At 51.6% G+C, this 16,350-nt stretch overlaps 1 protein-coding gene across 1 annotated transcript in view; it reads left to right on the forward strand.

Moving 5' to 3' along the window:
* The window catches only part of ARHGAP39 (Rho GTPase activating protein 39), a gene marked incomplete at its 5' end in the record, with an annotated part of 57,343 nt that extends 42,200 nt beyond the window's left edge, over positions 1-15,143 (forward strand). The window contains 7 exons of the mRNA XM_080609753.1: positions 2,029-2,590; positions 4,663-4,755; positions 9,008-9,081; positions 12,226-12,425; positions 13,234-13,325; positions 13,421-13,590; positions 14,438-15,143. Of these exons, the coding sequence (XP_080465879.1) occupies positions 2,029-2,590; positions 4,663-4,755; positions 9,008-9,081; positions 12,226-12,425; positions 13,234-13,325; positions 13,421-13,590; positions 14,438-14,632 (1,386 nt within the window). The 3' untranslated portion in view covers positions 14,633-15,143. The remainder of the gene's footprint in view (positions 1-2,028; positions 2,591-4,662; positions 4,756-9,007; positions 9,082-12,225; positions 12,426-13,233; positions 13,326-13,420; positions 13,591-14,437) is intronic.
* Between the last annotated feature and the right edge of the window lie 1,207 nt (positions 15,144-16,350).

Genomic DNA, 16,350 nt, shown 5'->3' on the forward strand with positions numbered 1-16,350 from the left:
CAGCTCTGGTGGCTCTTTGGGTGGCTTCATTGTCCTCTGCTGGACTTGCCACCTCCACTTGGCCCTGGCTCTTTCCACCTCCTGCTTTTCTTCTTCTGTTCCTCACCTAAAGTCCAACCTCAAGGCCATGGCACTGCTGTGGTCACCTTGTGCATGGGCCCTGCTTGAAGCCACCAACATGGTCTCCCAGCTCATGGTGGGGACAGCAGTGTCACCTGTGGTGTGGCATGTCCTTCCCTACCACAGGAAGGGCTCCAGGGCCACCAAGCCCAGGAGATGCTGGCCCAGGAACTGGCAGAGCATGAAGCCACCATGCTGGTTGACTGCAGGACCAGAGACCAGCCCATCCCAAGTGTCCTTGTTTGCCTTGCTCCATGGTCATCAGCTGCTTGGGTGTCCCTGCTCCTCCTGGGGTGATACCCATGAGCTGTGCTGGTTCCAGTAGAAGGACACCGGTCTCCAGAGGTTCCCTTTGCTCTGCAGAGGTCCTTCCTGCTGGGTGCTCTTCAGGCAGGGTTAGGTCCAGCTTGTGTCCCTCTGCACGTGGGATGCAAAGCAACAGCATCCATGTTCCTCATGGCTTGGAGGAGCCACCAGCCTCCTCCTGGGGATGTGGCCGATGGAGAACCCTGCTTGAAGGTGACTTTGGGAGGCTCATTACAGAGGTGTCCCTTACCTGGTGCACCTGAAGGGCTGGTGGAGCATGAAGCCACTTGCCCTTTGCTTCCTCCACATCGATAGCCATCAGCTGTGTCTGTCCATGACTGCAAAGCCCGAGTGACCACGGTGCCAGGTGAGAAGGGGCTCCAGAACATCCCAAGTGGCTTCACTTGTACCTATTGATCTCATTCCTCCTGAGACCCATCAGAGGGGCCTTGGTCAATGGCACCACTGACCATTGAGGAGGAGATCCTTGGGTGGTTGGTTGCTTTGATGGTTGGTTTGATGGATGGATGGAGGCATAGTTGCTTGGTTGGTTGGTTGGTTGGTGGGTGGGTGGGTGGTTTGTTGGATGGTTGAATGGTTGGTTGGTTGCTTGCTTTGATGGTTTGGTGGGTGGGTGGGTGGGTGGATGGATGGATGGATGGATGGATGGGTGGATGGATGGATGGATGGATGGGTGGGTGGGTGGGTGGTTGGGTGAGTGGATGGATGGATGGATGGATGGATGGATGATGGATGGATGGATGGATGGATGGGTGGATGGATGGATGGATGATGGATGGATGGATGATGGATGGATGGATGGATGGATGATGGATGGATGGATGATGGATGGATGGATGGATGATGGATGGATGGATGATGGATGGATGGATGATGGATGGATGGATGGATGGATGGATGGATGGATGGATGGATGGATGGTTGGATAGAGAAGAGAAGATGATGGAGAAGAGAAGCTGCATGGAGACCTCATAACAGTCTTCCAGTATCTGAAGGGGGCCTACAAGGATGCTGGGGATGGACTCTTCATCAGGGACTGCAGTGACAGGACAAGGGGTGATGGGTTCAAACTGAAACAGGGGAAGTTTAGATTGGATCTAAGGAAGAAATTCTTTCCTGAGAGGGTGGTGAGGCACTGGAATGGGTTGCCCAGGGAGGTTGTGAATGCTCCATCCTTGGCGGTGTTCAAGGCCAGGTTGGATGAGGCCTTGGGTGCCATGGTTTAGTGTGGGGTGTCCCTGCCCATGGCTGGGGGGGTTGGAACTGGATGATCTTAAGGCCCTTTCCAACCCGAACTATTCTATGATTCTATGGATGGGTGGATGGATGGATGGACGGATGGTTGGATGGATGGATGATGGATGGATGGATGGATGGATGGTTGGATGGATGGATGGATGGATGGATGATGGATGGATGGATGATGGATGGATGGATGGACGGATGATGCATGGATGGATTGTTGGGTTGGTTGTTTGGTTGTTTAATCGGTTTGTTGCTTGGTTGGTTGCTGGGTTGGTTGGTTTGGAAGTACAACCAATGCCATCAGTAACGTGGACCCCTCTGGCTGTTGTCTCCTAGTCAGAGGACCTGGGTGCCTGCGCACAGTTCGAGAGCAGCAGGCAGACCAGGAACATGATGCCCAGCGCCAGCTGCGTCTTCCCCACCTTCAACCTACGGAAACCCTCCTCGGAGACGGACATTGAGAACTGGGCCTCCAAGCACTTCAACAAGCACACCCAAGGGCTCTTCCGGAGGAAGGTGTCCATCGCCAACATGCTGGCCTGGAGCAGCGAGTCCATCAAGAAACCCATGATCATGACCAACGACCGCAACGTCAAGAAGGAAGCATGTGAGATATTTAAACTGATTCAGATGTACATGGGCGACCGACGGGCCAAGACGGACCAGCTCAACGTGGCTTTGGAGATCGCCACCAAGGGTTGGAGCATGCAGGGGCTGAGAGATGAGCTCTACATCCAACTGTGCAGGCAGACCACCGAGAACTTCCGATACGAGAGCCTGGCCCGGGGCTGGGAGCTCATGGCCATTTGCTTGGCCTTTTTCCCACCCACTCCCAAATTCCATTCCTACCTAGAAGGATATATCTACAGGCACATGGATCCAGTGAATGACACCAAAGGTAAGGGGGAAACCACCGCCCTGGTGGCTTCTGCTGATCTTACAACCCATTTGTTCCTTTTCCCTTTGCCTTCATGAGTTGCCTGGTTGGTAGATGGGTGAGGAACTCATCCGCATCCCTCCTGGAGGTGCAGTGAGCATGGTGGGGCCTTCACCACCGTGCTTTTCTCCTCAGCACATGGAAAGCCAGCGTGAGACCCAACACAAAATGAGCTTTGACACCTTTGCTGCAGGTTCAGTGTCACATCCTCTGGAGGTGGCCGTAAGCGAGAGTTTCAGAGGTCCCTTCTAACCCAGACCATTCCATGAGTGATGATTTCACCTTCGTCTCCATCTCCAGTGGCTTCTTGTGGCTTCTAGAGTAGCTTTGGACCAGAAATCACCCCATGGTGGAAGGGGATCCAGCTTGATTCCCAGCTCTCAAGATGGTTTTTGGTCATGGTAGACAGAAGAGACATCAATTTGGGCTATTTGACCTCAAATTGGTGGCCCCTCTCTAGTCCTGGGCTTGGCCATTGCTGCTCCTTCATCAGTGGTGCTGTTTCGTGGGTGATAGGGTCTGGTCTGGCAGGAGCATGGATGGAAGTTGGGCATCACCACCTCCCGTGGGTGAGGCAGAGGTGGAGGTGGTCCAGGAGGTCCATGGATGAGGAGGTGAGGAGGAGGTCCATGGATGGACCATTGGGAAATGGAGCCTGGATGCCCTTTGGCTCCCTGAAGACCAGGCAGGAACATCTGGAGGACACCAGCATCAGGTGGAGCCGTGATGGACCTGCCCAGCTTGGGGAGGAGAGGAGAGGAACCCAACCACGGTGTCCATGGAGGGAGCTGTAGGGTGGTTGAGGAAGCCCCAGGGGTGGTGGGACAGGATGGGGTGGCACAAGGGTTGCTACCACCAAGGCTGGGAGGCCTGGGGCTGCCCACGTCCCCCCGCAGCAGAGGTGTCAAAGGAAGTCCATGGCTGTCTTGTCGGGCTCGGAATGTCGGCGCTGGGAGCTGCTGCCTGCTCCTCGGGTCATTTCCTTTGGAATCCTCGTGTAGCGTCAGATTTGGTTCCTTGTCCTGGTGTTTGTGCCATTCGCATTTGGAATTTTGCTCGTGGTGTAAATGGTCGGCGTGGTGTTGATGTTGCATTTTTAACTTTCATTTCAGTTCACTTGGGTTTCCATGTTCATGTGGTTTATTTCCCTTTCATGGTCCGGAGTTCACATTTGCAGTTGCGTCTTCTTTTAATTTCCATTTCCGTTTCTGTTCATTCTACTTTAATATTTTTATTTTTATTTAAATTAATAAAAAGAAAATTTTATATTTATATTCCTTTTTTCATTTCAGGTTTACTTATTGCAGTATTATTTTGATTTTATTTGTCTTTTATTTTCATTTTGGGGTTTATTCTGGTTTTCATTTTAATTTTTTTATTTCACTTTCATTTTTGTTGCTCATTTATTTTCATTTTTACTTCTAGGTTTTATTGCATTTTCATTTCTCTTTTTATTTTCATTTATTTCTATTTTCATTTATTTTTATTTTTCTGTACATTTATTTTTACTTCTTTTTTTATTCTATTTTTATTGCTTTTTAATTTTTATTCTATTTTCTATTTATATTTTTTATTTTCACTTTTTGTTTTTTATTTTTACTTTTAGTTTTCACTTTATTTTTCTTTCCTTCTTTTGCATTTATTTGGTTTTCACTTTCATTTTCATTTATTTCCATTTTATTTCATTTTTAGTCTTTACTATTTTTGTTTACTTTTATTGTTTTTGCTTCTATTTTTAATATTTTAGTTTTACTTTCATTTTTACTTTTCGTTGTATTCTGATTTTTTAAGATTTTTATATATTTTCATTTTTACTTTTTATCTTTTGATTTCCATTGCATTTAGATTTCATCTTCATTTTAATTTGCATTTATTTCTATTGGGTTTTATGTTTTCACTTTCACCTCTCCCGATTGTTTTGATCGTTGTTATCCTTTATTTGCACGTATTTCAGTCCCAGTCTCATTTGTTCCCATTTCTGTTCTGTTCCCATCCTGTCGCATTCCGTCCCCATCCCCGTCCCCGTTTCCCAGTGACCCGGCACATAAACGACCTCCTGGAAAGGACCAATAAGAAGAAACCCAAATTGAGAAAGAAACCCAAGCCCCAGCTCGAGGAGCTCGAGGGTAGGGACGGCCCCGCGACGCTCGCACCCCAGTGACACGCGGCAGGGGCAGCCCGGGGATGTGCTGGTAGAGAGATGGAGCTGGAGCTGTGTAGGCGTGGATGTAGATGGGAGACAGAGAGAGAGATGCAGAGATTGATGATAGAGTTAAGAAAGAACTCTGCATTACGTGGATATATTGAGGTAGATTAGACATTGTCATTTGTATTTTCATATTATAGATGGTGTTATGTATAAATGTGTAATATTATATATCAAGTTTAGAACATTATATATATACGCATTATATATATATGTTCCGTATAACATTATAGGTGATGTTATATATGGATATATAATATTACATAATATCTATCATATATATTGTTATCTGTTATCTATACTATTATATATGATATGTATTATATATTATAGTATGCAGTATATAGTATATGTTATATACTATATATAGCATACTATGAATTACATATTGCATGTCATTTATTAAAAATTATATACTCCATATTATATATTATGTCATAATGTTATACATGATGATATTTAATATTATATATCATATATATCATGATATACATTATGTATAGGACATACAGGGCATATATGATAACATATAAAATATTACATGTCCTAATATTTAATATTATGTATCATATATCATAATATACTTGTCTATATATTATATATAATGTATATAAATATATAATATATACAGCATTATGCATTAATATATAATATTTAATGTTATGTGTAGCAACATATTTATGTTTTCTACAGAATGTTATATAAAACCACATAATCTTATATATAATGTTACATATAATCTATATAATAATTTAATATACATATATAAAATATATGTATATATAACATATATATACAAATATATAATGTATAAAATAATTTAATATACAAGATCAGATTTAATATGAATACCCCCATTTTGACCATAAAATATCATAAATATCATCAGTTAATACAGAATAAGATAAAAAATGCCAGAAATATATCAAATACCCTGCATAATATTTTTTATAAACACACTATTTTATCGTATGAGTATATCTAATATATTATAGTATTTAGAAATAGGAGTAATTAAATAGTGCATCATATTTTGGTTTTATATAATGTTATATATAATAGTATGTAGGCAATTTAATATAATTAATATCACTAATATGAATTATAGGCTTATATTAAATACCTAATTTTATAGATAAATATATATGAGTAGATAGAACATGATTCATACATATGTAATCTTATATATTAATATATTAGCAATTAATAGCATTAATTGATAATTAATAAGTAATTAACAAGAGGGGACAAGTAGGGACTTCATTAAGTGGAGCCATGTAGAAGGTGCTGCCGGGTTTACTCAGTGATGGAAGGATGGGTGGATGGGTGGATGGATGGATGGATGGATGGATGGATGATGGATGGATGGATGGATGATGGATGGATGGATGATGGATGGATGATGGATGGATGGATGATGGATGGATGGATGGATGATGGATGGATGGATGATGGATGGATGATGGATGGATGGATGATGGATGGATGGATGGATGGATGGATGGATGGATGGATGGATGATGGATGGATGGATGATGGATGGATGGATGGATGGATGGATGGATGGATGGATGATGGATGGATGGATGGATGGATGGATGATGGATGGATGGATGGATGATGGATGGATGGATGATGGATGGATGATGGATGGATGGATGGATGGATGGATGGATGGATGGATGGATGGATGGAAGGATGGGTGGATGGATGGATGGGTGGATGGACGGATGGATGATGGATGGATGGATGGATGGATGATGGATGGATGGATGGATGGATGGATGATGGATGGATGGATGGATGGATGGATGATGGATGGATGGGTGGATAGATGGATGATGGATGGATGGATGGATGGATGATGGATGGATGATGGATGGATGGATGGATGGATGGGTGGATGGATGGATGGATGGATGGATGGATGGATGGATGGAAGGATGGATGATGGATGGATGGATGGATGGGTGGATGGATGGATGGATGATGGATGGATGGATGGATGGATGGATGATGGATGGATGGATGGATGGATGATGGATGGATGGATGGATGGATGGATGATGGATGGATGGATGGATGATGGATGGATGGATGGATGGATGGATGGAAGGATGGGTGGATGGATGGATGGATGGATGGATGATGGATGGATGGGTGGATGGATGGATGGATGATGGATGGATGGATGGATGGATGGATGATGAATGGATGGATGGATGGATGGATGGATGGAAGGATGGGTGGATGGATGGATGGAAGGATGGGTGGATGGATGGATGGAAGGATGGGTGGATGGGTGCATGAATGGGTGGATGGATGGATGGATGGATGGATGGGTGGATGGGTGCATGAATGGATGGATGGATGGATGGATGGATGGAAGGATGGGTGGATGGGATGGGAAGGATGGGTGGATGGATGGATGGAAGGATGGGTGGATGGGTGCATGAATGGATGGATGGATGGATGGGTGGGTGGATGGATGGATGATGGATGGATGGATGCATGATGGATGGATGGATGGATGATGGATGGATGAATGGATGGATGATGGATGGATGGATGGATGATGGATGGATGGATGGATGGGTGGATGGATGGATGGATGGATGATGGATGGATGGATGGATGGATGATGGATGGATGGATGGATGGATGGGTGGATGGATGGATGGATGGATGATGGATGGATGGATGGATGGATGATGGATGGATGAATGGATGGATGATGGATGGATGGATGGATGATGGATGGATGGATGGATGGGTGGATGGATGGATGGATGGATGATGGATGGATGGATGGATGACCGTGGGTGGGTACCACCATCCCTGTTGCTGAAGCCATCACTGGTGAAGGTGATGTGGCACCCTCTGGGCTCTGGTGGGATGCCAGGTCCCCATATTGGGATGTTGGTGGACACTCAGCATCCAGGTGACACCAAGAGGTTCCTGGTACAAGATGAGGGGCCTCAACCTGGAGCTACAGCAGTGGTGGGACGTGGAACCTGTGGGTGGAGGCACCTGAGAAACAGCTTTAATGGCCACCATGAATTCAGGTTGTGTTCAGTATCTGCATCAGTGATGTAGATGGTGGGGTCTACTGCACCCCCAGCACTTTTGGAGATGCCACCAAGCCTAGTGATGGGGTTGACCCACCTGAGGGACCTGGAGGAGCTGCAGAAGTGGGACCTGTGTGAACCTCATGAGGTTCAGTAATGGAGCAGCAGCCTGGTCTGCTGGAAGATGTCCATGCTCATGGGATGGTGGTGGACCTACATGGCCCCTTCCAACCCAAACCATTCCATGATTCCATGAATGGGCACCAGATTTGAGGTCGCCAGGTCCTGGACATCCTCCAGGCTCCCTCTTTTGGGGTGGCTTCAGACCCCACCACATCTCCATCATCTCCTCCAGGGCATTTACAGTTCCAAAAACCCCTTGGAGGAACCTTTTGAAGACAACAGCATTGGGGATGGAGGGGAAAGAGATGATCCCAAGTCTGATTTCAACCAAAAAGCACCATCAGGGGCCACCAGGAGCTGCCAACCACCAGGTCTTCTCCTGGAGCCCATTTCCCCCTCTTTTGCACCAATATTTAGTAGGAAAAGCACATTTTAAGCTCCTGGCCCGTCCTCACCAACATCTTCTGGGGTCATCCAGAAGGCCCCCATCCAGGTCCCCAGGGCTCTTGGCTATGGGATGCAGGAGCATCTTACATTGAGATGAGCCCGTCGGGATGCTCCAAGGGTCGAGGGTTGTTGAAGGGCATCATGAGGAGGGGATGGATGGTGTGGAGGGGGATGAGGGCGGAAGCGGTGGCATCAGGAGGAGAAGGGGTGGAAAATTCATCCCTGGAAGCCACAATGTCCCACGTGATGCCACCACAGTGAGTGGGGATGGGGATGGAGCTGAGGGGTCTCTGTGGTTGGTGGGTACAAGGACAGGAGGTTCTTGGGGAGCAGGTTGACTTTTGGGGACCCCTCATCTTCCTCACCGCCCCCCCCCTTGAGGAGCAGTGATGGGGACAGGGATGGAGCTGCCCCACATCCCATGGGGACCCTGGCACCGTCCTGGAGCTGGGATGGGTGTCACCTCCCCAAGCCCCCCCCATGGGCCTCCATGACCTGGAGGTGACGCCTCAACCTCTCTCTTCTCTCTTGCAGGGGTGGCAATAAGCACTTACGCCAAGTACTGCTACAACAAGCTGCAGAAGGCAGCTCTGACGGGCGCCAAGAAGGTATCACCCAACCGCTGGCCATGGGGTGGGGGCTGGCCCCCCATTGGGACCACTTGTGGGGCTGGTGGGGTTTGGGGAGGAGGAGGAGGGATGAAGCTGGAGAGCAATGGGGCTGATGCTGCAGGCGGTGCTGGACCCGGGGTGGCTGCTCCGGGTACCTCCAGCGTGGTTCCCCCATCAGTGCCTCTTCTCTGAGGAACGTCTGGGGTTCTCCTTAGGGTCTCCCAGGTCCTTCCATAGACCAAGGGATCAAATAGGGATTGAGGAGATGATCCCGGGAGCTGAGGATTGAGAGGATGCTCCAGCAGCTCCCACATCACCATGGACCTCACCAGTCAGGTCCATCCCCAAGGCCCATTGCTGCCATCAGGGCAATGGTTGATTCCTTTAGGAATAGACCCCAAATAGGGATTAATTTAGAGCTTGGGGTTCTCCTCCTGGCCCCGTCAGCACCACGGCTGCCTCAGTTTCCCCATCCTCGTTTCGTGGGGATGGAGAAGAGATGGTGGGATCCCGCCGCGGTCCTCATGGTGACATCTGCCCTGACGAGGCCTGGTGGAGGGAGGGGATGTGGCATCCATTGGGATCACTGGGGGCTCGGTGGTGGATGTGTCCTGCTGAGCTTTGAGGCAAAGACAGGGGTTGAGGAGCTCAAGGTGAAGCTCCAGCTCCGGTGGCTTCTTCTGTTGGTGGCTCTGTCTGGAGAGGAGACACTTGGGCAGATGCAGCTGATGGGGAACTGCGTCCATCTCCTCTGCATCCCACCCCAAACACATCCATCTCTTTCCACCCCACCACACTCATCTCCATCCATGTCCTCTTCCACATCCCACCATGCACATGGCTGCTGTATCCATCCCTTCTGCTTTCAACCATGCCCACATCCATTGCATCCATCTCCTGCATCCCACCACATACATCTGCTCCATCCACCTCCTCTTCCACATCCCACCACACACATGGCTGCTGCGTCCATCCCTTCTGCATCCCACCCTGTCCACATCCATTGCATCCATCCCATCTGCATCCCACCATGCCCATATCCATTGCATGCATCTCTCTCCATCCCACCACATACATCTGCTCCATCCATCTCCTCTTCCACATCCCACCACACACATGGCTGCTGTGTCCGTCCCATCTGCATCCCACCATGCCCACATCCATTGCATCTGTCTCTTCTGCATCCCACCATGCCCACATCCATTGCATCCATCTCTTCTGCATCCCACCATGTCCACATCCATCGCATCCATCTCTTCTGCATCCCACCATATCCACATCCGTTGCATCCATCTCTTCTGCATCCCACCATGTCCACATCCATCGCATCCATCTCTTCTGCATCCCACCATATCCACATCCGTTGCATCCATCTCTTCTGCATCCCACCATGCCCACATCCATTGCATCCATCTCTTCTGCATCCCACCATGTCCACATCCATCGCATCCATCTCTTCTGCATCCCACCATATCCACATCCGTTGCATCCATCTCTTCTGCATCCCACCATGTCCACATCCATCGCATCCATCTCTTCTGCATCCCACCATATCCACATCCGTTGCATCCATCTCTTCTGCATCCCACCATGTCCACATCCATCGCATCCATCTCTTCTGCATCCCACCATATCCACATCCGTTGCATCCATCTCTTCTGCATCCCACCATGCCCACATCCATCGCATCCATCTCTTCTGCATCCCACCATGCCCACATCCATTGCATCCATCTCTTCTGCATCCCACCATATCCACATCCATTGCATCCATCTCTTCTGCATCCCACCATATCCACATCCATTGCATCCATCTCTTCTGCATCCCACCATATCCACATCCGTCGCATCCATCTCTTCTGCATCCCACCATATCCACATCCGTTGCATCCATCTCTTCTGCATCCCACCATATCCACATCCGTTGCATTCATCTCTTCTGCATCCCACCATGCCCACATCCGTTGCATCCATCTCTTCTGCATCCCACCATGCCCACATCCATTGCATCCATCTCTTCTGCATCCCACCATGCCCACATCCATCGCATCCATCTCTTCTGCATCCCACCATGCCCACATCCATTGCATCCATCTCTTCTGCATCCCACCATATCCACATCCATTGCATCCATCTCTTCTGCATCCCACCATATCCACATCCATCGCATCCATCTCTTCTGCATCCCACCATATCCACATCCATTGCATCCATCTCTTCTGCATCCCACCATGTCCACATCCATTGCATCCATCTCTTCTGCATCCCACCATACCCACATCCATTGCATCCATCTCTTCTGCATCCCACCATACCCACATCCATTGCATCCATCTCTTCTGCATCCCACCATACCCACATCCATTGCATCCATCTCTTCTGCATCCCACCATGTCCACATCCATTGCATCCATCTCTTCTGCATCCCACCATACCCACATCCATTGCATCCATCTCTTCTGCATCCCACCATATCCACATCCATTGCATCCATCTCTTCTGCATCCCACCATATCCACATCCATCGCATCCATCTCTTCTGCATCCCACCATATCCACATCCATTGCATCCATCTCTTCTGCATCCCACCATGTCCACATCCATTGCATCCATCTCTTCTGCATCCCACCATGTCCACATCCATTGCATCCATCTCTTCTGCATCCCACCATGCCCACATCCTTTGCATCCATCTCTTCTGCATCCCACCATATCCACATCCATTGCATCCATCTCTTCTGCATCCCACCATGCCCACATCCTTTGCATCCATCTCTTCTGCATCCCACCATACCCACATCCATTGCATCCATCTCTTCTGCATCCCACCATACCCACCTCCACTGCATCCGTCTCTGCATCCCACCACACACACGTCTTCTCCTGGGGCCAGCTTCACTTTCCAATCCAGACGATGGCCGAAGGCACCAGCCCAGGGGCTGCCTTTCAGCTCTGAGCTTCTGGGCACCGGACACCTTGGCCGGCTTGGCTGGACCTCACCATGGCTCCATCCACTGTCCCCATCCCACAGCGAGCTCAGGACCATGGGGACCTGGGGTCGAGCGGGACCCGCGTGCCCCATCCCAGCGCGGGGGACTCCATCTCCTGGCGCGTTGGTGACGTCTCCGTTGTCCCCCGCAGGGCCTGAAGAAGCCCAACATCGAGGAGATTCGCCACGCCAAGAACGCCGTCTTCAACCCCTCCATGTTCGGCAGCTCCCTGCAGGACATCATCGCCATGCAGAAGGAGAAGTACCCGGAGCGGCAGCTGCCCTGGGTGCAGACGCGCCTCTCCGAGGAGGTCCTGGCCCTCAACGGCGACCAGACCGAGGGCATCTTCAGGTAGAGGCACCTGCACCCGCCGTGGTGACCACCGCATGGGGGGAGCCCGTCATGGGTCATCTTATGGGGCAACCAACGTGTTTCTCATGTCCCCATTCATCTACAGCTGCAGGAGACCCCCGGTATGGTGACCTGCTCATGGGGGAAGCCCATAATGAGTCATCCTATGGGGCAACCACATCATCCCCCACATCCCCGTTCACCCGTGGTTGCTGGAGACCCCCACCATCGTCCTCTTATGGGGGAAGCCCCATAACACGTCTTCTCCTTATGGGGCAACCAATCTGTTCCCCATGTTCCTCTTCACCTATGGCTTCAGGAGACCCCCAGCATGGTGACCTTCTGATGGGGGGAACCCATACGAGGCCATCTTATGGGGCCACCAACCTGTTCCCCACATCGCCATCCATCTGTGGCTGGTGGAGAACCTCAGCATGGTGACCTTCTCATGGGGGAAGCCTGTAATGAGTCATCTTTCTATGGGGCAGCCAACCTGTGCCCCACGTCCCCATGGGGGCCTTTCTCCTCCTTGAGCAGCTCCTCAACTTATCCTTGCTCCAAGACCATTGGGGATTTCTCCACATCCTTTGGTGTCCACCAAAGTCAAGTTGAGGTCTTGGGGTTTCCATACAAACCTGCCCTGGTCCATCACAGTAGGATGCCTCCTCCCCATGGGCAGAAACCAGGTCCCAAAACACCTCCAGCTCCAGCTCTTGGGCCCCACATGCACCATGAGGGACCCAAGGTGGGTCTGAGGCAGGTGGGTCCCCATCTCTTGCTTGAGACCCAACATCTCTTCCCCCTTCAGGGTCCCTGGGGACATCGACGAGGTCAACGCGCTCAAGCTCCAGGTGGACCAATGGAAGATCCCAACGGGCTTGGAGGACCCCCACGTTCCCGGTAGGACCTGGGGCCGCTGGATGAGTGCGGGGAGGTGCAGAGCCCCCCTCCCCAAGCAGGGCTCACATCTCCCCATGTCCTCCCTCCCGGTCCAGCCTCCCTGCTGAAGCTCTGGTACCGGGAGCTGGAGGAGCCCCTCATCCCCCACGACTTCTACGAGCAGTGCATCACCCACTACGAGAACCCCGAGGCGGCCATCGCCGTTGTCCACTCCCTGCCCAGGATCAACAAGATGGTGCTGTGCTACCTCATCCGCTTCCTACAGGTACAGCCGGGACCCGCTGTGGGCACCCCTGGTGGCTTCTCTTGGGGTTCTCCATGGCACAGGGTGCCCCGAGAAGCTGTGGCTGCCCCATCCCTGGCAGTGTTCAAGGTGTCCCCATGGTGGCTTTGGCGGCCGTGATGAATCAAGGTTGTGTTCAGTATCTCCATCAATGGTGTAGATGGGGTCTGGTCACCATCAGCACCTTTGGAGATGCCACCAAGCCAAGTGCTGGGGTTTTGCCCACCTGAAGGGCCTGGAGGAGGTGGAGAAGTGGGACCTGTGTGAACCTCATGAGGTCCAACCAAGCTCAGAGCAGGGTCCTGCAGTGGAGAAGGAGTGAACTCTGGTACCCAAAGAGGCTGGGGTTGATGGGATGGAGAATGGAGGACGCGGGGTCATCAGTGGTGACAAATGGGTGCTCATAGCCCATGGAGGCAACCATGGAGCAGCACCCAGCTCTAGTGGAAGGTGTCCATGTTCATGGCAGGGGGTTGGAACTGGATGACCTTTAAGGTCCCTTCCAACCCAAACCATTCCATGACTCCATGAGCAGGCACCAGATTTGAGGTCCCATGGCCCTGGCCATCCCCCAGGTCCCCTCTTTAGGGATGGCTTCAGACCCCCCCACATCTCCATCACCTCCTCCAGAGCATTTCCAGCTCCAAACACCCACAGAGGAGCCTGCCCATGTCCAGAGGTGCCCTTGCCCATCATGGCAGAGGCTTGGAACTGGATCATCTTCAATGTCCCTTCCAACGCAACCCGTTCCATGTGGTCCCTCCCATCTCAGCCAAGACCCATCAGGTCCACGCGGCCTCACCGCCCCCTTCCTCCTCCTGCCCCATAGGTGTTCGTGCAGCCGGGCAACGTGGCGGTCACCAAGATGGACGTCAATAACCTGGCCATGGTGATGGCCCCCAACTGCCTGCGCTGCCAATCGGACGACCCCCGGATCATCTTCGAGAACACGCGCAAGGAGATGTCCTTCATCCGGGTGCTCATCCAGCACCTCGACACCAGCTTCATGGAGGGCGTCCTATAGCACCCGCCACCCGAGGTCCCCCCCACCCCACATGGACCCCACCAGAGGATGGGTGCTGGGGGGGTGGTGGCACCTTCACCAGCCCCGGCCCCTCTGCAGTGAGACATGGGATCAACCAAGCCCCATCCTGACTGTGTCACTGGTCACCTCGTGACCAGCCGGAGGGGTTGGCCATGGTGAGGTCACCAAGGGTTGGCCATGGTGGGGTCACCAAGGGATGGCCGTGGTGGGGTCACCAAGGAATGGCCATGGTAGGATCACCAAGGGGTTGGCCATGGTGGGGTAACCAATGGATTGGCCATGGTGGGGTCACCAAGGGTTCGCTATGGTGTTGTCACCAAGGGATTGGCCATGGTGGGGTCACCAAGGGTTGGCCATGGTGGAGTCACCAAGGGATGGCCATGATGGGGTCACCAAGGGGTTGGCCATGGTGGGGTCACCAAGGGGTTGGCCATGGTGGGGTCACCAAGGGGATTGCCATGGTGGGGTCACCAAGGGGATTGCCATGGTGGGGTCACCAAGGAATGGCCATGATGGGGTCACCAAGGGATGGCCATGGTGGGGTCACCAAGGGATGGCCATGGTGGAGTCACCAAGGGATGGCCATGATGGGGTCACCAAGGGGTTGGCCATGATGGGGTCACCAAGGAATGGCCATGGTGGGGTCACCAAGGAATGGCCATGATGGGGTCACCAAGGGATGGCCATGGTGGAGTCACCAAGGGGTTGGCCATGATGGGGTCACCAAGGGGTTGGCCATGGTGGGGTCACCAAGGAATGGCCATGATGGGGTCACCAAGGGGTTGGCCATGGTGGGGTCACCAAGGAATGGCCATGGTGGGGTCACCAAGGAATGGCCATGGTGGGGTCACCAAGGAATGGCCATAGTGGGGTCACCAAGGAATGGCCATGGTGGGGTCACCAAGGGATGGCAGCCCCCATGGGACAGGTGAGGAGCATCCCGTGGGTGACACTTGCATCCATCCTGGGTGGTCATGGGTGGCAGCGAGGACCTGGTGGCATCTGAGCAGGGTTGGGGTTCATCCACATCGATGTTGGGGTTGGGTGGCTGGTTGAGAGCGGAGCTGTGGGGCAGCCATGGGGCAGCCGTGGGGCAGCTGTGGGGCAGGGAGGACCTCCAGGTGCTGAGCTGAGCCCATGGAGAAGCTGGCACCAGGGGACCAGAGGGACCAGGAGGGTCCCAGCCCATAGGGAAGGAGACCATTGGCACAACCGGAGCTGGGTGCACCCAAGGGTGGTGCTGGGGGGGCTCTTTGGGTGCTGGGGTCCCTTTGGGTGGCTCATTGAGGCCAGGTGCCCACCTTTGGGTGCTGGAGGAGCTGGTGGGCAGGTCACATCCCCACACCAGACCCATCTCACTGCATGTTGGCACCCAAAGGACCTCTCTGAGCACCCGCTGTGTCTGCTGGACTCATCTCAGGCCCCATCATCTGCTCCTGGCCTTGAAAGACCCATCCTGACCCCCATCATCTCCTCCTGTACCCATCTTGGTGCCCATCATCACCTCCTGGTCCTGCTGGACCCATCTTGGCACCCATCATCTCCTCCTGCTTCTCTTGGACCTGTCTTGGTCCTGCCCAACTCATTGTGGTGCCCATCATCTCTGCTTGACCCTGCTGGACCCATCTTGGTGCCCATCATCTCCTCATGCTCCTGCTGGACCCATCTCAGCATCTGTCACTTCCTTCTGGTCCTGC

This window comes from Psittacula echo (genome assembly GCF_963264785.1).
Source record: "Psittacula echo genome assembly, chromosome: 2".
Lineage (NCBI taxonomy): Eukaryota > Metazoa > Chordata > Aves > Psittaciformes > Psittacidae > Psittacula > Psittacula echo.